The 23,513-nt window shown below is 36.0% G+C and overlaps 1 protein-coding gene and 1 long non-coding RNA gene across 2 annotated transcripts in view; both read left to right on the forward strand.

Moving 5' to 3' along the window:
* LOC309496739 overlaps nucleotides 1-23,203 on the forward strand; it is a 121,421-nt gene extending 98,218 nt beyond the window's left edge. The window contains exon 2 of the long non-coding RNA XR_014205204.1: nucleotides 22,097-23,203. This is a non-coding gene — a long non-coding RNA (uncharacterized lncRNA). The remainder of the gene's footprint in view (nucleotides 1-22,096) is intronic.
* Nucleotides 1-23,203, forward strand: part of slc38a4 (solute carrier family 38 member 4) — a 28,264-nt gene extending 5,061 nt beyond the window's left edge. The window contains exons 2-16 of the mRNA XM_082166799.1: nucleotides 457-603; nucleotides 859-952; nucleotides 1,038-1,153; nucleotides 4,878-4,951; nucleotides 5,033-5,125; nucleotides 7,205-7,286; nucleotides 7,385-7,467; nucleotides 7,547-7,605; nucleotides 8,359-8,631; nucleotides 9,034-9,113; nucleotides 9,247-9,347; nucleotides 9,456-9,580; nucleotides 19,565-19,709; nucleotides 19,790-19,887; nucleotides 20,640-23,203. Coding sequence (XP_082022925.1) covers nucleotides 497-603; nucleotides 859-952; nucleotides 1,038-1,153; nucleotides 4,878-4,951; nucleotides 5,033-5,125; nucleotides 7,205-7,286; nucleotides 7,385-7,467; nucleotides 7,547-7,605; nucleotides 8,359-8,631; nucleotides 9,034-9,113; nucleotides 9,247-9,347; nucleotides 9,456-9,580; nucleotides 19,565-19,709; nucleotides 19,790-19,887; nucleotides 20,640-20,744 — 1,635 coding nt within the window. The 5' untranslated portion in view covers nucleotides 457-496 and the 3' untranslated portion in view covers nucleotides 20,745-23,203. The remainder of the gene's footprint in view (nucleotides 1-456; nucleotides 604-858; nucleotides 953-1,037; nucleotides 1,154-4,877; nucleotides 4,952-5,032; nucleotides 5,126-7,204; nucleotides 7,287-7,384; nucleotides 7,468-7,546; nucleotides 7,606-8,358; nucleotides 8,632-9,033; nucleotides 9,114-9,246; nucleotides 9,348-9,455; nucleotides 9,581-19,564; nucleotides 19,710-19,789; nucleotides 19,888-20,639) is intronic.
* Nucleotides 23,204-23,513: the final 310 nt, after the last annotated feature.

The following is a 23,513-nucleotide window of genomic DNA, read 5'->3' on the forward strand; positions in this document are numbered from 1 at the left end:
AATTAAGTCATGAAGACTCTGGGAATGATGTGTAGAGCTTCTTCCCAGCTAACAGGGAACGTTCTGCCAAGGTTCTCTCAAAGTTATGAACAAACGTTCTTCCAGTAACTTTAATAGAACGTCTGGTCTTTAATAATGTTCTTAAATACATCGTTCATGGAACGTTTTTTCTGAAACGTTTTAATCGGATGTTTGTTTAACATTTTTTAAATGTTACTGCTTGTTTTCAGAGAACGTTCAGAAGTGACGTTCCCATTATGGTTAAAGAACGATACAATGGAACGTTCCCTTAACGTTCACATAACCAACAGAACATGTTCAGGGAACATTTTAAGAAAACATTTTTTTTTTTTATAACTTAATGGGAACGTTAGCTCAAAATGAACATATGTTCGCTAGCCAGGTTCTTGATGTAGATTCCCGCTCTAACCAAACTTCTCCGGTTGTGTTTCCCAGCTCTTTTCCCGGACACGAATCGTTCCTCACGGCTGTAGACATGGACCGCATGGAGCTGAAGAACGTGAGCACTGAGGCGGACGATGAGAGCAGTGTGGATGATCGATACACAGAGCCCATCGATTCAGAGAAAGCCACCATCAACAGGTCAGAGTCGCCGTTGTGTGTGTTTAACCCTGGCGCTGTTTGATGTCCAGAACGTAGTGACACACAGTCTGATGGGAAATGATGATTCATCATGTAACAGTCAAGAAATACTACAGTTTAATGTACAGTTACATTTTAAAACAGATGTGCCTTGTACATGTTGTACTTGGCAATGAAAGCTGATTCTGAAATGAGATCCTGTGAAATGTCTTGACATGGAGAACGAAATAACGTGTTTGTGTTGCCGATTTACAGCCAGTTTCTGGATGAAGAGGACGCAGAGAGTCAGAAGTTTCTCACCAATGGCATGATGAAGAAGAAGAAATATGAGGAATATCATGAAGAATATGTAATATCCTAGTTCTGGAACACATTAGCATCTTCGTTCTGTCTCTCGAGCTGTTGATTAACCCTTTCTTTGCTCTGTTTCGCAGCACCCGGGTCACGCGTCGTTCGGGATGTCCGTCTTTAACCTCAGTAACGCCATCATGGGCAGTGGAATTCTGGGACTGTCCTTCGCCATGGCCAACACCGGCATCGTACTGTTTATGTGAGTGTTTGTTCCCTGTCATCCGAAAAGTGGGAGGGACGTGTAATTGAATTTATCAGCTTTGCTCATGAATGTTAAATAATGATTATAATAAATTGGCTTTTGAATATTAATTAGGTGATTGAACTTTCTACCACTAAAATGTAGATGTTATAAAGTAGGCGATATACTGGAAATACCCACTCAAAAAATGATGTACATACAACTGGAAATACCGGATATATCTAAAATAATTATATATATATATATCAGGCTTGTGCAAAATTCAGAATTTCAGAATTGGCCTCCATTCAATTCATGAATTTGAATTTGAATTGAATTTAGCCCCACAGGACGTTGAATTGAATTTGAATTTGAATGACAGGAAGTGGAATTAAATTCATTGCAATTCAAAGAAATTCCACACAGTCACACAACAGAGAGAGTGTGTTGAGTCTCGCATGCATTCAGTGTTAGGAAGGTTACTTTGGAAATGTTATTGCTTACTGTTATTAGTTACCCATTATAAATGTGGTTTGGATAACTTTATCAATGCAAAGCAATTTCGTTTTAAGTTGATTAGTAACTAATTGAATTAAACATTTTACCTCAGTAATACAACTAAATACAATTACATTAATTTTGTAATTTAATAACAGAAATTTCATTTCACATAACTATTTACTCCTCAACCCTGCATACATTTTGTTCTAAAATAGATATTGATCAAATTCTTGAAATAAATTACCCCTTCAATGTTGTTTAATTAGTTTTGTTCCAATGTAATTTTCATTTCGAAGTAATCACACAAACACAAAGTTGTTGTAAATGCAGTTATCATTTATTCCAATGCAAAAAATGACTGAGCAACACTGTTGCATCTAATTCTCAATAGCTCCTCAAATGTGTTATCATTGAGTCTGCACCGTTCTGGTCTGAATATCTTTCCTGCAACACTAAAGATTCTCTCAACAGGTGCAGAGTGAAGAGTTGTAAGGGACTTCTGAAACTTAAAAAGTCCAGTGTTGCCCATCAAATTGTGCTTTCAAACAAATGTCCACCTCAAATTGTTTAGCAACCATTTTAAATACTTGGTTAAAGTAAAGCATTCTGGGAAATGGAGTCATGTTCCATCATGTTCCACAAAATTACAATTACAATAAATCAAACATAATTATTTGTTCTGTGACTAGAGCTTTTAACATTCATTGCTGGGGGAAAACATATTCTTTTAATGTAATCTGTACAAGTAGTTCAAACTAATATCATTTATAATGCAATCATATCTGACATATATTGTAAAGCTTCATTGTTAAACACTTCACTTAAAATATGTATATGAATTTCTTTGAATTTTTATTGAATTGCAATTCTGCTTCCTTTAATTCAAATTGTAATTGTAATTCTAGATCCTGTTTTTGACATCAATTCAAATTCAATTCAAGAATTGAATTGGAATTAAGGAGTCATTCTCAATTCCATTCTGAATTGTGCACAAGCCCTATATATATATATATATATATATATATATATATATATATATATATATATATATATATATATATATATTATATATACTAAAAGTGTGTTGTTTTTATATATATATATATATATATATATATATACTAAAAGTGTGTTGTTTTTATATATATATATACTAAAAGTGTGTTGTTTTTAATATATATATATATATATATTATATCACATATGTGACCCTGGACCACAAAACCAGTCACAGTCACAATTTTTTGAAAATGAGATTTATACATCATCTGAAAGTTGCATAAATAAGCGTTTTATTTATGTATGGTTTGTTAGGATAGAATAATATTTGGCCGAGATGCAACTATTGGAAATCTGGAATCTGAGGGTGCAAAAAAATCGAAACATTGAGAAAATCTCCTTTAAAGTTGTGCATTTATGTTGGCGATTGTGCTGCATTCACTCACAAAACTAACTGTTTTATATATTTACAGTTGGAAATTTTCTAAATATCTTCATGGAACATGATCTTTCCTTAATATCCTAATGATTTTTGGCATAAAAGAAAAATCGATAATTTTGACCCATACAATGTATTGTTGGCTATTGCTACAGATATAGCCGTGCGACTCGTGACTGGTTTTGTGGTCCAGGGTCACATATATACATACATATATATATATATATATATATATATCTCATATTATATCAATAATTTTTGTGATATTTATTTTTAGTCAGGCCACAGCAAGCACTAAAACTTTTGAAACCATTGTTTATGTACTTAATTATTTATTTATAATGGTTTCAAAAGTAATACTTGCCACGGCCTTCTTTGTAGCAAATGTGGCGCTTCCAGAAACCCCTTGAGAGGATCTTATCAAAGAATGTCCTGGCGATCACTGTGTCGGGACGGCAGGGTTTCTCAGGGCCAGAGCTGGTGTCTGTGACATGCCACACCGCACGCATCACAGATGAACTATATGGCTATATTTAGCTCAACGGCTCTGCTGTTCAGTGAGGGGTTAAAGTGTGTGTGTGTGTGTGTGTGTGTGTGTGTGTGTGTGTGTGTGTGTGTGTGTGTGTGTGTGTGTGTGTGTGTGTGTGTGTGTGTGTGTGTGTGTGTGTGTGTGTGTGTGTGTGTGTGTGTGACTGACAGCAGTCAGCTGTCCCACTGACCCGTCACAGCATGAGGAAAGTCGGACACACACCTTCTGCTCTAACGGTCACCTGAGCGGCGCTCGAGCCGCATCTCTCTTTCATTCTCTGCTGCTCATGTCAGACGGTTATTTCTGTTCGGCGAGGCTGGTGTCGAGTGACCCGACCACCGTTACCCCAGTCTGAAGATTCATCTTTCTGTCTTTCAGTTTATGAATTAGATGTGACCGTAGTGTTACAACAGTTTGTTGCTGCAAAAATACAGTGCAAAAAACCCAAAGCTGGTTATCAAAGTTATCTGGTCTTTAATATGTTCACAAAAACAATATACATTGTTGCATTTGGATGTTTTTCTAAAGTTTTTCAGAGAACATTCAAAAGTAACGTTCCCAATATGTTTGCAAAATGATAAAAATTAATGTAATTGGATTAAAAAATTTGATATTTTCAACATTCAGAAATAATGTTTTCATAAACGTTTTAGCAAAACTAAATGCAGTATATTCAGTTTGTGAAAATGACATTCACAATTGAAAATTACGATTTTAAACGATTTTAAAACTGTACAAAAAATTTGTTTTTTATTTATTTAGTTTTTTTTTTATTAATACATAATTTTGTTTTCATAATATAATATTGTTTTGATTTGTTTGCAATGGTTACTACTACTATATAGAGTGTTTTTTTTTATAACCATTAAAACCATTAAGGGTCAGTTTTCATAATTGATTAATAATAGCATATGAAATGCACAACAATTTAAAAATAAAAACATAAACATTTCTTTCCCCTGTTTTTAATCCATAGATAAGTGTTTTTTTGGGACCACTGAACTATAGGAAATTTCCATTTCAGAAATCTGCTCACCTTATTTTGAGAGGACCTTTAGCGCGGGCTCGTTAGCATTAGCTGTGTGTGCGGTCAGGCACGTATATGTGCACCCTACATTTAGAAACCTTTTAAAAATAAACCTCAGTTAATGTCGCAGCATGTTCCTTAACAGGCGATATAAGATGATCCTAAACGTGTTGAAGAAGCTCTGACTTGCACATGTTTTCTTAAAGGTTACAGGAAGAGTTTCTGACTTTTCTCAATGTTTTCCCAGAATCCTCCTGCTGGGAGTCGCTATCCTGTCGCTGTACTCCGTTCACCTGTTACTTGTGACGGCCAAAGAAGGAGGTGAGTTTGTCGAGAGATTGAAACACACACACATTTACATATGAAACATGCAGTTGATGTGATGATATCCTCTGGCTGCAGGATCGCTGATCTACGAGAAGCTCGGAGAAAGAGCGTTTGGATGGCCGGGAAAAATGGCAGCATTTGGATCTATAACTCTGCAGAACATAGGAGGTAAAGTTGTTATCTTTAAAGAACACCTATTGTGCTGTTTTCCGTCTTAATCGTTCTTTAGTGTGTAATGTTGCTGTTTGAGCATGAAAAAGCTCTGAGTTCTTCTCTATATCAGTGTCAGTGTTTCTGAACTCCTGAAACGCCTCCATTGTAGTCTTGAGTTTCTTCCGGGAACGAACACGTCACAATATTCTTCATTTAAATAATTAATATGCAGAATAAAGGGGCGGGGCCTTGAGTTAGTTAGTAGTGTGTTGAATCCAATCGGAAACCTTCCTCTCTCTCTCTTGAAACCAACACAGAAGTGACTAAACTGCAGTTCATCGACTGGCCACTAGAGACCGGCTCTAAAAGAGAGTCAATCCCATAATCCTCCTTGTTAAAATACCCAATTTTACAGCAGAAACAAATATGTGTACAGCCTGGTGCAAAAAGTGGGTTTCTGATCTATATAATTTTGCCCTTAATGACGACTGTGAAGGGGGTGAATTTTTTTATAACACATCCGTTTAATTAATATTAAGCCTTAAAGTTATGCATAATTAAGGGCGTGACCACTTGAGTGACAGGTGGATTGCCGCTGATGTCACTACTAGCCGTTTGTCTGCTGTCTGTTAGCGTCACGTCACCTCAGCTAATTCGCCTCACTGCACATTTAATCTTTTATTAAATCCAGACAAGACAGAGGTAATACTTATCGGTTCAAAAAACCGCCCACAAAACCTCGCACAATACAACTTTAACATCATAGGATGTCCTGTTACTTTATCCTCTACAGTAAAGGACCTGGGTGTTATACTCGATTGCAACCTGTCTTTTGAAAATCATATTTCATATGTTACAAAAACAGCCTTTTTCCACCTTAGAAACATTGCTAAGCTACGTAATATGCTATCAGTTTCTGATGCAGAAAAGTTAGTTCATGCATTCATGACCTCGAGACTGGATTACTGTAACTGTAGTTTGTTTATTGAGGATGCAGGACAACCAGCTAATAAAGCATTAGTCCAAAATGCCGCCGCTAGAGTTCTTACGAGATCAAGAAAATATGATCATATAACACCGATTTTATCATCACTGCATTGGTTACCTATAAAGCTCCGTATTAATTACAAGATATTGCTACTGACTTATAAAGCCCTAAACGGCTTAGCTCCAGTCTATTTAACGGATCTTCTATCGCCCTATAATCCATCGCGCTCTTTAAGATCACTAAATTCAAGGCTTTTGGTCATACCTAGGATATCCAGAACCACCAAAGGAGGGAGAGCATTTTCACATTTGGCTCCAAAACTCTGGAATAGTCTTCCTGATACTGTTCGTTGCTCAGACTCGCTCTCCCAGTTTAAAACTAGATTAAAGTCGCATCTCTTCAGCCAGGCATTCATATAATCCCACAGTTCAAACTACAATCCGGCCTCTAGCTCATAAATGCCAGAGGAGAACTGGCCCCCGACTGAGCCTGGGTTCTCCCAAGGTTTTTTTTCTCCATTAGGTCACCTGATGGAGTTTTTCGGTTCCTTGCCACTGTTGCCTTTGGCTTGCTCAGTTGGGAATATTTTGGGGATATTTAATTAAATTTGATCAATCAATAAATTCCACTTGAAACAAACCTTGTTGTATTATTTTAATTTAATACTGTGAAGCTGCTTTGATACAATCTGTATTGTGAAAAGCGCTATACAAATATACTTGACTTGACATTGTCGTTTATCCGGGAGTGACGCTGCCAAGATGGCGACCGCCGGCTCCGCCCACTTTGGGTTTTCAAAAATGCTCTTCAGAAACACTACGGGTGACGTCACACACACTACGAACATATTTCGTTACAGTCTATGGTTGAAACATGCGGTTATGGTAAGGGGTCGGACATTTCCCAAACACACTCAAGCGCTCGACCAATCACAACACACTGATCCAGCCGACCAATCAGAGCACAGTGTGCTTTTCAGAAGGAGGGGCTTCATAGAGACAGGAAGTAAACAGAGCGTTACTGACAGACTGGGAAGAGAGGAGCCGCAAAAGGTCAAAAAGCTTTTTTTTGCATGAGTGACATGAACGTGTTTGGTTTGTCTTCAGCCATGTCCAGCTACCTGTTCATAGTCAAATACGAGCTGCCAGAGGTGATCCGGGCGTTCCTCGGGCTGGAGGAGAGCTCTGGGTGAGTCTCAGTGGTGTTGAGTGAGTGTGTGTGTCTATATAACAGCAGATTAAAGCATAGTGATAATAACCCTGATTTACACCCCTATTATTGTGCAGAGAATGGTACCTGAACGGGAATTACGTGGTGGTGTTTGTGTCCATCGGCATCATTCTCCCGCTGTCCATGCTGAAAAACCTCGGTAAGACTGTTTTAAGTGTCAGAGAGTTTGTGATGTCGGGAAGTGTGTGTGTGTTTCTCACTCGGTTCTCGTCTCACAGGGTATCTCGGCTACACCAGCGGCTTCTCTCTCTCCTGCATGGTGTTCTTCCTGGGCGTGGTGCGTTTACTTTTACTCCATATGTACCTTTAATATTCAGTTCAATTCACGTTTATTTGTGTAGCGCTTTTCACAATACACATCGTTTCAAAGCAGCTTTACAGAAAGTGCATAAGTCTATATTACAATTTAGAGTGATCTGTTATCAGAGGAAACTGTCTAAGTTATGTATTTCAGAAATGTAGATATGCAAAATTAGCAAAAAATTTATTAATTTAAACAATGTAATAATTTAAGGCAGAAACAATGAGCTCACTGAAGTAATGAATACTTGTTACTTAAAGGAACGCGCCGACTTTTTGGGACTTTAGCTTATTCCCCGTATCCCCCAGAGTTAGATAAGTCCACACACACCCTTCTCATCTCCGTGCGTGCCGTAACTCTGTCTGACGCACCCACCGCTAGCCTAGCTTAGCACAACGGCTCCAGCTAGCATACTGTGACAATAAGTGACAAAATAATGCCAACATTTTCCTATTTACATGTTGTGACAGAGTTACGGCACGCATGGAGATGAGAAGGGTGTGTGTGGACTTATCTAACTCTGGGGGATACGGGGAATAAGCTAAAGTCCCAAAAGTCGGCGTGTTCCTTTAACAAGTGATTATGACATTTAGAAAAATGTAGCATTGGTGCATGTTGATTGACAATATGAACTTTTAATAGCATGGCAGAGTGTTTTACATGGAATTACAAGATTTATGTGGTTTATCTGTGCATGGCTTCATAACACGGTCTTGTTTTGTTTCTCAGCTGATCTATAAGAAGACGATCCTCCCTTGTCCTCTTCCGTTCTTCTACCAGCACGGGTCCAACATGAGTGTGAACGGGTCGGACGCGCTGGGCTTATACACGCTTCAGAACGCCTCGGCGCTGGCGTATATCTCTGAGGCGTCAGTGAACGGACCTCATCTGGATCCTCACGCCGCGACCTATGACCCCGCACACAGCCCGGTCGAGTTCACACACCAGCCCGACGACCACGAGGACATGTGCACACCCAAATACTTTGTGTTCAACTCACAGGTGTGTGATATAAGAGTGTGTGTGTGTGTATGTGAGAGAGAGTGGTGACTGTGTGTGTATAAGAGAGAGAGAGAGTGTGTGCGTGTGTGTCTGTAAGAGAGAGAGAGAGAGAGAGTGAGTGTGTGTGTGTGTGTGTGTGTGTGTGTGTGTGTGTGTGTGTGAGAGAGAGAGAGAGAGTGTGTGTATGTGTGTATATGTGAGAGAGTGGTGACTGTCTGTGTGTGTATGAGAGAGAGAATGTGTGTGAGTGTATATGAGAGAGAGAGAGAGAGAGAGTGTGTGTGTGACTGTGTGCGTGAGAGAGAGTGAGTGAGCGTGCGTGCGTGCGTGTGCGTGCGTGTGTGTGTGTGTGTGTGTGTGTGTGAAAAGATCTTCATAGTGTTCATTATATTTGTCTTTCAGACCGTTTACACCCTTCCCATCCTCGCCTTCGCATTCGTGTGTCATCCTGAAGTTCTACCCATCTACAGTGAACTGAAAGAGTGAGGAAACACACACACACACACACACACACACACACACACACACACACACACTCACGCTGGTCATAAACACAGCTTATGTTTGAACCTCTCAGATATGATATGAACTGTGTGTGTTGTGTCGTCTCTGCAGTCGCTCTCGGAAGAAGATGCAGACGGTGTCGAACCTCTCCATCTTAGCCATGCTGGTGATGTACCTGTTCTCTGCCCTGTTCGGATACCTCACGTTTTATGGTGCGTTACAACCATTCTCAAACACACCTTAAACACTCTTACGCCATCAAACATTCCAGTCGAGAAGTTACTTGTTACTAAAACACACTCTCTCTCTCTGTGTCTCAGATCATGTCGAGGCAGAGCTGCTCCACACCTTCACCAAGGTCTACAAGTTTGATACGCTGCTTCTGATGGTGCGTTTGGCTGTGCTGACGGCAGTGACGCTCACCGTTCCCATTGTGCTGTTCCCTGTGAGTACCAACACACACCGTCTGTGTGCAAAACCTGCCAGTATCCTCCTGCTGGAGTCTGCAGTGCTGTAAATATCCACCAGAGGGCCCTGCTCTCTTAACATCAATAGCTCAAAAATTACATTTATATATATAATTTTTTTTATAAATTATAGTATTATATAATATTATAATATATATAAAAAGTATAAGTTATAATATTGTATATTATAATATCTGAAATAATTTAAGTAGCATAATGTCCGGTATCAAAAAATGAAGATTTAGAAATACACACACACACACACACACACACACACACACACACACACACACACACACACACACATATATATATATATATATATATATATATATGTATGTATATATATATGTGTGTGTGTGTTTTTTCCTCGCTCTCTTTTTCTTTTCTAAATCAAATTTTTTTGTTACTGGACCTGATACTATTTAAACACTAATAACAATAATCAGGGTTCTCAAGTCTCACGCATTGGCCGTGAGACACACGCAATTCAACCAGTTCACACGCTCACACGCCACACCATGTATTTCTCACGCTGAAAAGGCAATGCCAACCAAGTTGTCCTGCAAGCTTTATAACGTTGTGTACGAGGCGCACGCACACAAAGTGTGCACGCACACGCACCGTACGTTCGTTACTAGGTAACCAACAACATCGCGCGAACGCGCTGGGTTTGTGCTGGTGTAATGCATTGGTAAAAAAAAGTAGGTGTTTTTTTTCTGACAGACCAGCCCATGAAACATGTAGATCAGCGGCCCATTGGTTCTTTTCTTGATTGACACTGGGCTGGCCCAATCACAACTTTAAACGAGTGAGCGAGCGTGCAGCAGTGTCAGTGTGCATCTGTCAAAATATTCAGCGAGATGGAGAAGAAACGCAAGGAATGTGCAGAGAAATAGCGTGAAACAATATAAACTGGCCCTTAAAGCAGACACTGTAAACTGTGTCAAAATATACAGTATGTTTTCTGCCCTTCATCAGCTCCTGTGATGATGATGATAGTGAGGAGGATCAGGAGAGAGATGAGTAATCCGCGGTAAGCATAACTACTTTCAAAACACTTCGGCCATGTCATGAGTGTAGGAACCCATAACCCAGTTACAGATTATTTCCATATCTGCATATTTGACGATTACCGCAATTCACTAGAAATTTAATGAGAGGCGTTTGTAAACCATGTTTTCCGCCAAAATAAAAGCTTGATGCAGTTTGCGTCAAAATAAAAGATCATGTGCTTATCTCTTTCATGTATAGAAATAGGTACAAATCTAATTATGAAAGTTTCCTTTATTTTTTAGTGCATTTGTTTTTACAAAATATGGCTATTACGGTCATAGGATTAATATTATAACTATTATTATGTAGTAGGTGTAATGTAAATAGACACTGTAACTAAAAGAGGTTTAAATTTTTCTTTGTTTAATTTGCACACTGAATATAGTTTGGAGCTTTTAATTTTGAACTCTCAAAGTGCACCAGATTGATGGATTTAACATTAAAATGCACAAAATTTTCTCACGGGGGGAAATTTGTTATATTTTTGTATATTTGTAATTTGAAATATAACATTAAATAGTATATTTGATGTGATGAATTGCTCTGTCATTTATCAGATTTACCAATTGTTATAATTTCAATTTGTGCTGGTTAATTATGAACAATGGGTAAAATTGGGGGGCGGGGACAGGCGGGGGCGGGCACAGGCGGGGGCGGGCCTCCATTAGGGCTCCTCCCCTAACCGCATGTGATCTCACTCCAAGCTTTTGATAAAACTTGAGAACCCTGCAATAATAATAATAACTAGAATGTACATTTCCTGAAGAAAATGTGAAGTGGTGCTTGCAGTGGCAAAACTCGCCACTGGGCAGATGCTAACACAATTAACATGTTGTGATACCATGATATACCACGTTTTAGCATTATTTACCACGATTTACCATGTTTCTAAGATGATTTACTACGATTTACCACATTCCAGCATGATTTATTATGATTAACATGTTGTTAAAATGATTAAATATGAATAAATTAATATGATTAAAAATGAATAATAATAATAATTTTAAAATGATTTTTAACACACATACATTGAGATTTATATATACACACACACATACATATATATACATACATGTATGTGTGTTAAAAATCATTTTAAAATTATTATTATTATTGTTATTAGTGTTTAAATAGTATCAGGTCCAGTAACAAAAAAATTGATTTAGAAAAGAAAAAGAGAGCGAGGAAAAAACAAACAAACAAACACACACACACACACACACACACACACACACACACACACACACACACATATATATATATATATATATATATATATATATATATATATATATAACCTCATAAAAAAGTTTTTGGAAGTCTTGTCAATGGATAGTTTAGTGAATTTTTATGGGTGTATTGAATGAAATATTGTGTAATATAAGTGCTTAATTAATTTCCACAACTTTAGTGCATGTTTCTTATGCAACTATTAAATTATACCATATTAATCAGTATCATATCAGTCATCAGTTGCGCTGTTCATCCGATACCAGAACCAGCATCAACTAATGTTGATATATATATTTATAACTACAGATATATATATATATATTTATACGGCAGAGGGCGTCTGAGAGCTGCTTTTTCTCTCTTTATAAGCCCCTCCCTCTCCCTCTCTCTCTCTATCTCTCTCTCTCACACACACACACAGTGAGGGCGGGGCGAGCAAAGGGAATGGAATATTACCTGATGCAGTGCAGTGACCTTGCCAGACTGCAGTGACAGTGTGTGGCCACAGGAGGCGCACAACACACACACACACACACACCAACTCAGATGAGGAATGCATTTAGGATTGAAATATTTGTGTTTTCAGGTCTAGCCAGTATTATTTCATTGTTTTGTTTCAAATATTATCTCAAAAGCTGCACAAATAAGACCTTCCAGCCCTTCATTAGTGACAGTCATTACCGCCCCATTTTACAAGCTTGTGTTTTGATTAGTAAACCAGCAAATGTCTTGTATGAAAGACTGTTGTAATAACATGACACATGCGCAGTCGCTCGAGTGCAGTTTGATGAGGTTTAGTTCAGGGGTTGTAGAGTTTGTGAGATGTGACATTTTGTGTTTCCAAGGAGTTCTTGGCCTTGAAGTTGCTCTTAAATGTCACAGGCTTTGTGGGAGGATTGTGTTGTTCTGTCTGAGGTTCACAGAGACCTTGAGTCGCGCTCGCAGACGACACTTACTAACACAAACAAAACCAGACCAGACAGTTGTTTGATTGTGAATAAGGCATAATGCTACCTTTTTTTACCCTCTAGTCATGGTTTATTCTCCCATTTCTCCAAAACCGTCCCTCTCAATACATATTGGCAAGTTCGATTGTGCAGAATGATTGAAAGGCCACGGGTGTTTCTGATTGGCTGAGACAGTGCGGGCCGCTGTTGTGACTGCAGGACTGTGGGAAGCTCCTCAGGACTGATATATGGAGTGATACAGTGCTTTGAATCGAGGCTGTTGGCCGTTAATGGGCACATTAGTTGCATGAGCGCTGACAGGTGTTCTGCTTCTGTGTCCTTATAAAGACCATCAGGCTCTCAGCTCCAGTTTCAGTGAGTCCACCAATGCCCACATACTCTCGCTTCTCCTGATCAACACATCTGTGGATTTATTAAAAGTGCAATAAATCAGACTCTCCATCTACAGAGTAAACTGTTTTGTTAAAAAAATTATAATAATAATATATATATTGCATTTTTTACTGTTACATTTATTGTTATAATAATTTTATTATAATCTTATATATATATATATATATATATATATATATATATATATATATATATATATATATATATTTATTATTTTTAATTATACAATAGATGTTATATTTAACTTTTATCATTAAATGTGAATATATTCTCTTTTAATATATGTTAGATAATTTAATATATTGATATATTATTTACTATATTTTAAAAACATTTATACACATTTATGCTTAAACTAATTATATATATTTTTTAGCATTTTTTTACTGTTACATTTATTGTTATAATAATTGTATTATAATCTTATATATTCTAAAATATGGTTTTATATATTCTTTTTAAAATGATAATATATTATGTTTAATTATACAATAGATGTTATATTTAACTTTTATCATTAAATGTGAATATATTCTCTTTTAATATATTTTTGATAATTTAATATATTTACAATATTTTTAAAACATTTTTACACACATTTATACTTTAATTATATAAATATATATTTTGCATTTTTTACTGTTACATTTATTGTAATTTTATTATAATCTCTCTCTCTCTCTCTCTCTCTCTCTCTCTCTCTCTCTATATATATATATATATATTCTTTTTAAAATGATAATATATTATTTTTAATTATACAATAGATGTTATATTTAACTTTTATCATTAAAAGTGAATATATTTTCTTTTTATATATTTTTGATAATTTAATATATTTACAATATTTTTAAAACATTTTTACACACATTTATACTTTAATTATATATATGTATTGCATTTTTTACTGTTACATTTATTGTAATTTTATTATAATCTTTTATTTATATATATATATATATATATATATATATATATATATATTCTTTTTAAAATATGATAATCTTGTTTTTAATTATACAATAGATGCTATATTTAACTTTTATCATTAAATGTGAATATATTCTCTTTTAATATATTTTAGATGATTTAATATATTAATATATTATTGACTATATTTTAAACAAATTTACACACTTTTATTAGTGCTGGGCAATCGCTTCCAAAATAAAAGTTTGTGTTTGCATAATATATGTGTGTGTACTGTGTATAATTATTTTGTATATATAAATACACACATATGCATGTATTTATTTGAGAAATATTTGCATGTATATACTGTATATACATTTATACATAATTTATATTATATATAAATATAAATACTTTAATATATACATGCATATGTGTGTATTTATATATACAAAATAATTATACTCAGTACACACACATATATTATGCAAACACAAACTTTTATTTTGGATGCGATTAATCGCGATTAATCTTTGCCCAGCACTAACTTTTAGACTTAAACTAATGCTATATTTTTTTAATATTTCGAACTTTTTAAATATGATCGTATTATTTCTAAAGTCTGTAGGCTTGAGGTGCTTTAATTGACAAACGACACTGTGATTAAATGTGGGGTCAGTGCAGCACGGGTTCAAAGGTCACGTCAGGGCCTATTAGGGTCAATGAGCTTCAGTCACATGATCACGTCTGGTGCTTCAGCTCCACACAGACTCCTATTGCTGTTTCTGGCTGTATCGGTGTGTGTGTGTTGGTGTGTGTTGTAGCGGCTGCGCTGGTTCTCCTCCAGAACCCGCACGCGTGGTGTGTGTTGGTGTGTGTGTTGTTGTTCTGCAGAGTTTCTCACCTCGATCTGGTTTGTGGTCGCTGACTGATCTCTTCAGCTTCCTCTGGGTTTGTGAGCTCAGGAACTATTCTCAGAGCCGTTTCTTTGAAGCTAGCGCGTTAAGCTGCTCTTTCACAGTAATTAAACAACACAACATTATCTACACAACTAACAACAGGCACACAACTACACTGAGGCTATTTAGAGCCTATATCTTTCAGACATTTCTTAGATTATAGTCTTTAAAAAAATAAAAAAGCAGAAGTGGCACAAAAAACCAATGACCTCAGTATGATTTGAACTTGAACGTGTAAATATACACTGTTATATTTCTATATATGAAGAGTTCAGATGCAAAAGCCTCTAAATGCCATCTGAAATTTTCTCATAGAATGATCATTTTTATCAAGCTTGTATATTTAAGTTCAGTAATTTCACTTAAATGACAATTAATAGGTAATCTTCATTGCCATTTAAGTGAAATTATTGAATTTAAATATACGAGCTTGATAAAAATGATCATTCTATGAGAAAATTTCAGATGGCATTTAGAGGCTTTTGCATCTGAACTCTTCATATACTATTATAACTAATAACACTGCGTTGAAACCAGCGATTTAGAGCGCCATTTAATTATATACACTAATGTCCAAAAGTTTGGTGTCAGTAAGATTTTTTTTTATGTATCTAAAAGAAGTGTCTTCTGCTCAGCTAGGCTGTGCATAACATTTATTCGATCAAAAATACACTAAAAATAGTGAAATATTATTACAATTTATAACAGCTGTTTTTAATATGAAAATATGTTCAAATGTAATTTATTCCTGTGATCAAAGCTGAATTTTTAGCATCATTACTCCAGTCTTCAGTGTCACATGATCCTTCAGAAATCAGTCTAATATGATGATTTGCTGCTCAAGAAACATTTATGATTATTATCAGTGTTGAAAACAGTTTCGCTGCTTCATATTTTTGTGGAAACCGTGATCCATTTTATTGTTCAGGATTCTTTGATGAATAGAAAGTTCAAAAGAACAGCATTTATTTTAAACAGAATCTTTTGTAACATTATAAATGTCACTTCTATAAATGTGCCGTCTCTCACACTCACACACACACACACACACACACTCACTCACTCACTCACTCACTCACTCACTCACTCACTCACTCACTCACTCACTCACTCACTCACTCACTCACTCACTCACTCACTCACTCACTCACTCACTCACTCACTCACGGGCGCACACACACGCACTCAATCGCAGGCACACACACACTCACACACACACACACACACACACACACACTCACACACACACACACTCACTCACTCACTCACTCACTCACTCACTCACTCACTCACGGGCGCACACACACGCACTCAATCGCAGGCACACACACACTCGCACACATACATACCCACGCACTCACTTGCACATATACATACACACACACACGTACTCACTTGCGCGTGCACACACACACACTCATTCGTACACACGCACAATCACTCACACAAACACACTCACTCGCGCTCACTTGCACACACGCACTCACTCGTGCGCACACACACACACACACACACACACACACACACACACACACACACTCACACTCACTCACTCTTGACAGAACCCGTCGTGGAGGACCGAAACATTTGTTTAAACATGCTAGTCTTTTTATGGTGATGTCGTGAAGCATCGCAGATTGTCGTCCACTGACACACACACACACCACGAGATGAAGCGATCTTGCGTCCCGGCGCACGTTGTCGTTCACGAATTCCCACGACTCCCTCCGTCAAACGGATCGTGCTGGAATGGTGTAATCTGAAGCCGGCGTAAGAGACGTGAGCGTCCGCCGCTGTCCTCGTCCTCGCGGTGACTCTCAGACACGAGCCGGAGGGGCGCAGGGAATATTCACACGTCGAGCCCAACGCTTTGAACAGTCAGACAGAAATGTGGCACGCTGGTGCCGGAGAGAAACCTCGGCTTCATGCTAGAGTCACAGAGCAGTGTCTCTCTGAGGACTTCTGATCTGAGACGGTTACGCAACTCACTCCGTCTGCTTCCTAAACCATGTGTTACTTCGAGACTTTACAGTGTATTAAACCAGAACTGAGAACTCCATTAATCGGGGGGGGGGGGGGGGATTATGTAAATATTTACATAATTTTTATGTAAAAATTACATAATTTAATGTAATTTATTATGTATAAATTGTACAATTGTACATAAATTGTACAAAATGTACATTGTATGTACATAATTTAATGTAATTTAATACATTAAATTATGTAGATTTTCCCTGTCTAGCATCATATTTATTACAACAACCACCCACATCTAGTTATTTTTGCAGTTATAGTTCATACATATATATTTGCTACTTTGCATCCATGCAAAATTATTTGGTAAAAAATTAAAAATTTAAATATATTGATTTTTAAAATGCCATATTTAAAAAATATGTATAATGTTTTTCACTTTAATTTAATACACTATATATTTTAATATGACTATTTTATATATATTTTGATACACTTTTTTATATATTTTTAATGTTTTGTTACATTTTGCATATATATATATATATATACATATATATATATATATATAGTTAAACATATTTTACTTGATTGCACAGTTTCACCTGAATTTATTTGAGATTTTTTGTCTTGTATTAATCTTAAATATATAGTTTTTTTTATAAATTGTATTTTTTTTTTACAATACATAAACTTCATTAAATCAAAGATGTATTTACTTGAAGCAAAATGACTTGTTTTGTCTTGTTTTAATCATAAATTCACTTAATTTTGATGAATTTTTCACAAAACAAGTTTTCCCTTTGACTTACGTTTATATTTCTGACCCCATTGGCAGATTTCTCTTTCTTGTTTTAAGTATAAACTCACTTAATTTTGCTTCTCAATAGTGTATCTGTTTCTTGTAAATGTATTTTGCTTTAAGAATGTTGAGATATTTGCACTGGAAAACAAGACAAAACATTTATTTATTTATTTTGCATTGTAGATGCATCTCTGAGTTCATTGTGAGACGCTCCTGTCTTTGCTGGTCAGATGCAGGTGTGTTTGCAGGAACACTTGTAATTAATGTCAATAGTACCAGCATACACTGAAAGCAACAAAACTTGGTTTCATTGGCTCTAAAGAAATCTCATTGCAGTTTTTGTCCATCATTAGAGGTTCATCTGATCAGTTTTCAGTGGATTCGCTGGAATCGTATGTTTTTAGGGGAAAGTTCAGGTGTTTTTAAGTGATCCGTGTCAAGCTTTGTCAGTCAGACGCTTCTGCTGCTGTTGGCTGATGCAACTCTACCACACAGTTACACTAGTAATCCTGTCTCTGGCCCCGCCCACGTGTGTGTGTGTGTGTGTGTGTGTGTGTGTGTGTGTGTGTGTGTGTGTGTGTGATGAACTTTGCCCCAGTGTGAGCTGGTTCTCATGCTCTGAGCGGATCAGTTCGGGTCCTGTGACCTGCGCTCAGATCATTCACTCACCTTCTCCGGGTCCATTCAGACTGACTTCTGTGAGTGTGTGTGTGTGTGTGAGTTCATAACCGTAATATTAGTTCTCAAAGGAATTCCATTAAATCTAAATAGAAAATCGTGTTCATACATGAAGTTGTTTTCTTTTCATTTGTTAGGATCCTCTGTAAAGCCGCCGGACGGTTGTTCTGGAGCGGAGTGTAATATCATGTGGCGTCTGTGCAGATTTAGCGTTTCAGGCATTGAATATAAATATTATGTATTTTATCCTTGTCTAGAACTATATTTATTGCAACAACAAAAAATGGCCACATCATCTGGTTACATTTGAAATTATAGTTCATACACACAATTGCTACTTGCATCCATACAACAGTTATTGTTAAAAAAATATTTATATAATTCTTAAAAGTATATAGATTTTATTTTTTAAATGTTATATTTATACTTTTATATATATATATATAATTTATTATTTTTTTAACAATAAATGTTTTTTACTTTTTATATACATAAAATAAATGTGAAAAATATATTATAAATTTTTTTTATTAATACAAATATATAAAAATGTTTATACAAATATTTATATAACAAATATTACAAATATTTATATAATTCTTAAAAATATATATTTTTTTTTAAATGTTATTTATACTTTTCACTATCTATCTATCTATCATCTATATATATATATATATATATATATATATATATAAAATTATATATATAAATTTAACCTTAATTGTTTTTTACATTTTATATACATATATATTATATAATTAATTATTTTATTAATATAATACAAATATATAAAAATGTTTTTTTTACATCTAATGTTTAGTTAATTTCTATTTTTATATTATATAATTTTTTATTTAATTTTTTACATCTTTTAATCTTTATAAATGTGTTTATATCCCTTTTTGCTCACAGTATTGTAAAATAAATTGTGTGATTTGCTATATTTTTTAATGATTGGTTTGTGTGTGTTTGCAGATTCGCTCGTCGGTCACCACACTGTGTTTCGCAGAGAAAGAGTTCAGCTGGATACGACACTTCCTCATCGCTGCTGCTATTCTGGCCTTCAACAACCTCCTGGTGATCTTCGTGCCCACCATCAGAGACATCTTCGGCTTCATCGGTCAGTGGTTCTCCAGACAGCTCCTGTTAGTGGATGAAACTGTGACACATGTGTGATATGTCCCGCTCTTCCTCCTGTAGGCTCGTCTGCCGCCACCATGCTCATCTTCATCCTCCCCGCCGCGTTTTACCTGCGGCTCGTCAAGAGTATACCGCTCAGATCTCCGCAGAAAATATCTGTACGTACACAAAATACTACATGTATGATTTGGTGTCTGTGCTATATCATGAAATAATATAATATAATAATTTAAGAAGATGGCAACCACCAGAATTTTATATATATATATATATATATATATATATAATTATTATTAGTATTAGTATTATTATTATTATATATATTTTTTATATATATATATATATATATATATATATATATATATATATATATATATATAATTATTATTAGTATTAGTATTATTATATATATTTTTATATATATATATATATATATATATATATATATTTATTTATTTTATATATATATTATATATATATTTATTTTATATATATATATATATATATATATATATATATATATATATAAGATCTTAATATATTATATTTCTTATACTATATTATGTATATAATTATATACAGTATATATATGTGTATATATATTTTGTCTTATATAATATTATGTACATAATTATATTATATGAAGAAGCCAACCACCAGAAAAAAAATATATATTTAAAATATCAATATGTTTTATATATTATGGTTTTCATAAATGATATTATATTTCTCATACTATATTATATGTGTGTGTGTATATATATATATATGTATATATGTGTGTGTGTGTGTGTGTATTGTGGTTGGTTATCCTTTTTTGCATCCTCTTCATGATCAGCATATTATATTATATTATATTATATTATATTATATTATATTATATTACATTATATTATATTATTCTCTACAGGCGGCCATTTTCCTGGTGTTTGGCGTGTTCTTCATGTTCATCAGTTTGTCTCTGATCGCCTTGGACTGGATCCACAACCCTCCCGGCTCTAAAGGCGCTCACTAACCCTGAAGCCCTCGTCATCCCGGAGATCATCTCAGAACACACACCTCTCTCTCCCTCTCACAGCCCTCGCTTGTTGTTTTAAGTTCTCCTGTGTGTTTTCTCAGCACTCGGATCTCTGTGTTCTCAGAAAGATGTGAAGATGAATTCATGGAGAAGACGATCCGTCGCTCTTTATGAATGTGAAAGATGGAGAGAGAGAGAGAGAGAGATTGGTTCATCAAATAAGCACTTCTGGATTTTTATCAAGACATGCCAACAAAGTTTTCATAATCTCGTTTGCCTTCGTTAGCTGACTGTATTGGTCACTGATAGTTAGTTTGTTGAATATTTCACTCAAAAATGAAATTTCAGTCATTTTCTCCTCATGTTGTGTGAGGAAAAGCTAAGCCTTGATTTAAACACTTGAAAGCAAGTTAAAGATGATGATTTTCATTTTTGAGTGAACTATTCGTTCAATATTATCGTTTGAGTTATATTTCCTCTTTGAGAGAGGGGGAAAAAGGTCCAATTATCAAATTTTTGTACCAAAATGAAGAGGTTGTGCTCCGCTTTTTCCTCAACTTGTTCCTTCCAACTGATGCATAAACCAGATCCGCACAGCTGAACCAGATTCCTGACCCGATTCTCTTCATCTGGAGGAGTTTCGAGTCTTTAATCTCCGTGAACTGAGTGTTGGGTCTCCTGAAGAATCTCAGTCTTGCACTCTCCGTCTCCTCGCGTGCTCTTTCCCATCGAAGCTGCAGCCGGCTCTCAGATGAAGAAGAGCCGAATGCCACACCAAAGGGGCAGTGCAGCGTTTTTACGAGAATCTGCAGATGTTTGTGGCCTCTGACTCATTAATTACAGTGAAATCACGCGCAGGCCCTGACCTGATGTTAAAGAGGACCTGTTCTGCTTTCATTACATGTTCAGTTCATCTCTCTTCAGTGTGTAATGTTGATGTTTGAGCATGAAAAAGCTCTGAGTTCTTCTCTATATCAGAGTCAGTGTTTCTGAACTCATGAAACGCCTCCATCTTGAGTTTCGTCCGGGAACGAACACGTCACAATATTCCTCATTTAAATAATTCATGCGCAGAATAAAGGGGCGTGGCCTGGTGAGTTAGTAGTGTGTTAAACCTGCGGTTATGGTAAGGGGCGGGGCATTTCCTAAACACACTCTAAGCGCTCGACCAATCACGACACACTGCTCCAGCCGACCAATCAGAGCACAGTGTGCTTTTCAGAAGGAGGGGCTTCATAGAGACAGGAAGTAAACGGAGTGTTACTGACAGACTGGGAAGAGAGGAGCCGCAACAATGGAGAATATGAGGAGAATAATCAACATTCAAACAGGAAAACCTGTTCTAGTAGAGCCTGAAACAACAACATCAGGACTTTGTAAAAGAGCATAACAAGGTCCTCTTTAACAGAACGTTGGCCGTGAGCAAATAAGCTTGTACTGTCAATCCGAGATTGTGCCTTTTCCATCTTTCCGTGCTTTATCTGACGACACTGCCTTGCTGGAGAAAACCAACGACGTTTACAGAACCGAGACAGTCGCGTCTCCGTCTCCATCCGTGCTGAAACGGGTCTCTGCGTGCGCCGGTTCAGCCAAAGTGGACAATATTTAAAGATCCTTTGGTGATCTACTTACTCATAAAGCAAATATTTCAAATGAAATGGTATGATATTTTTGCATGTTTTGAATCATAAACATGGTCTTTTTGGACGTTGTATATGCTTTGTAAATAGTGTTTTTCTTTTTGGAAGGGACGACACATCAGATGTTCACCGGTAGAGTTTTAGTGTTATATTTTTAGATGTTGGTGCCATCATGTCTCTTTCTTTTGTAAATTTGTAGAAAAGCCATTGTATTTTTATTTTTCCTTCTCCATGTTTTTTTTTTTTTTGGTATGTTACTTGATTAGTTATCAGCTGAAATGATACAGAGAGACTCAAAGATGCACGTTTGGTCACATTTAACATTTGAAAGCATCAGATTGTGTTTGTCTCTCAGCAGTATTTCTCTTCCACCGTTTACTTCTGCAAACCACGTATCAAACGTGTTGGTAAGAGCGAGTTAAGTGTTTTAAAGTCAACATGAAATCGACTTTAAGCACGTTTACGTGTTGCTGAACACTGCAGTCGGACCGCTCGTCCTACAGCTCTGTGCCTGTCGCTTCCTTCAGGAAAAATTGAATGTACGAACTGTAACAGTTTACATGTATTTTGGTAATGTGAAATGAACTCAGTATCCCAGTATTTCTCTGGCTGTCGATGAGCGTAGAGGAATGAGGTGAAACCTCGTCCGCTCACAAACTGCCATCGTAAACAATCGCTGAGCCAACGGCAGCCAATCGGCTGCGACCTCCTGCGGCCTGACCAATCATGAGCTGCCACGTCACTGCGGGATTTTTTTTGTATCACTGAAGCTGTTTCCATATTATGTAACATGAAAAATAAAGAAATGTGAAACGACGTCACTCTCTGTGTTTTCACTGATGGAGAAAGTGTTACTGTAGTTCTGTCGCCATGTTGATGAAGAGAAAATATCACAGATAAATTATGCTAATGAGAACAGAAATAATATAATGCATCTCACTAAAATGTTCATTAATGCATTGTATAAATAGTTATATTTGTGTAATTACAGTAGTGGAACTTGATTATCATGAAGGCAACATTTCATTAAAATAATATCATTTAATTTATTATTTTAATAGCCCATGTTGAGTCATCTGTGAGTGAGTGTGTGTGAGAGAGAGAGAGTGTGTGCATGTTTATATGA

This window comes from Leuciscus leuciscus (genome assembly GCF_965113295.1).
Source record: "Leuciscus leuciscus genome assembly, chromosome: 4".
Lineage (NCBI taxonomy): Eukaryota > Metazoa > Chordata > Actinopteri > Cypriniformes > Leuciscidae > Leuciscus > Leuciscus leuciscus.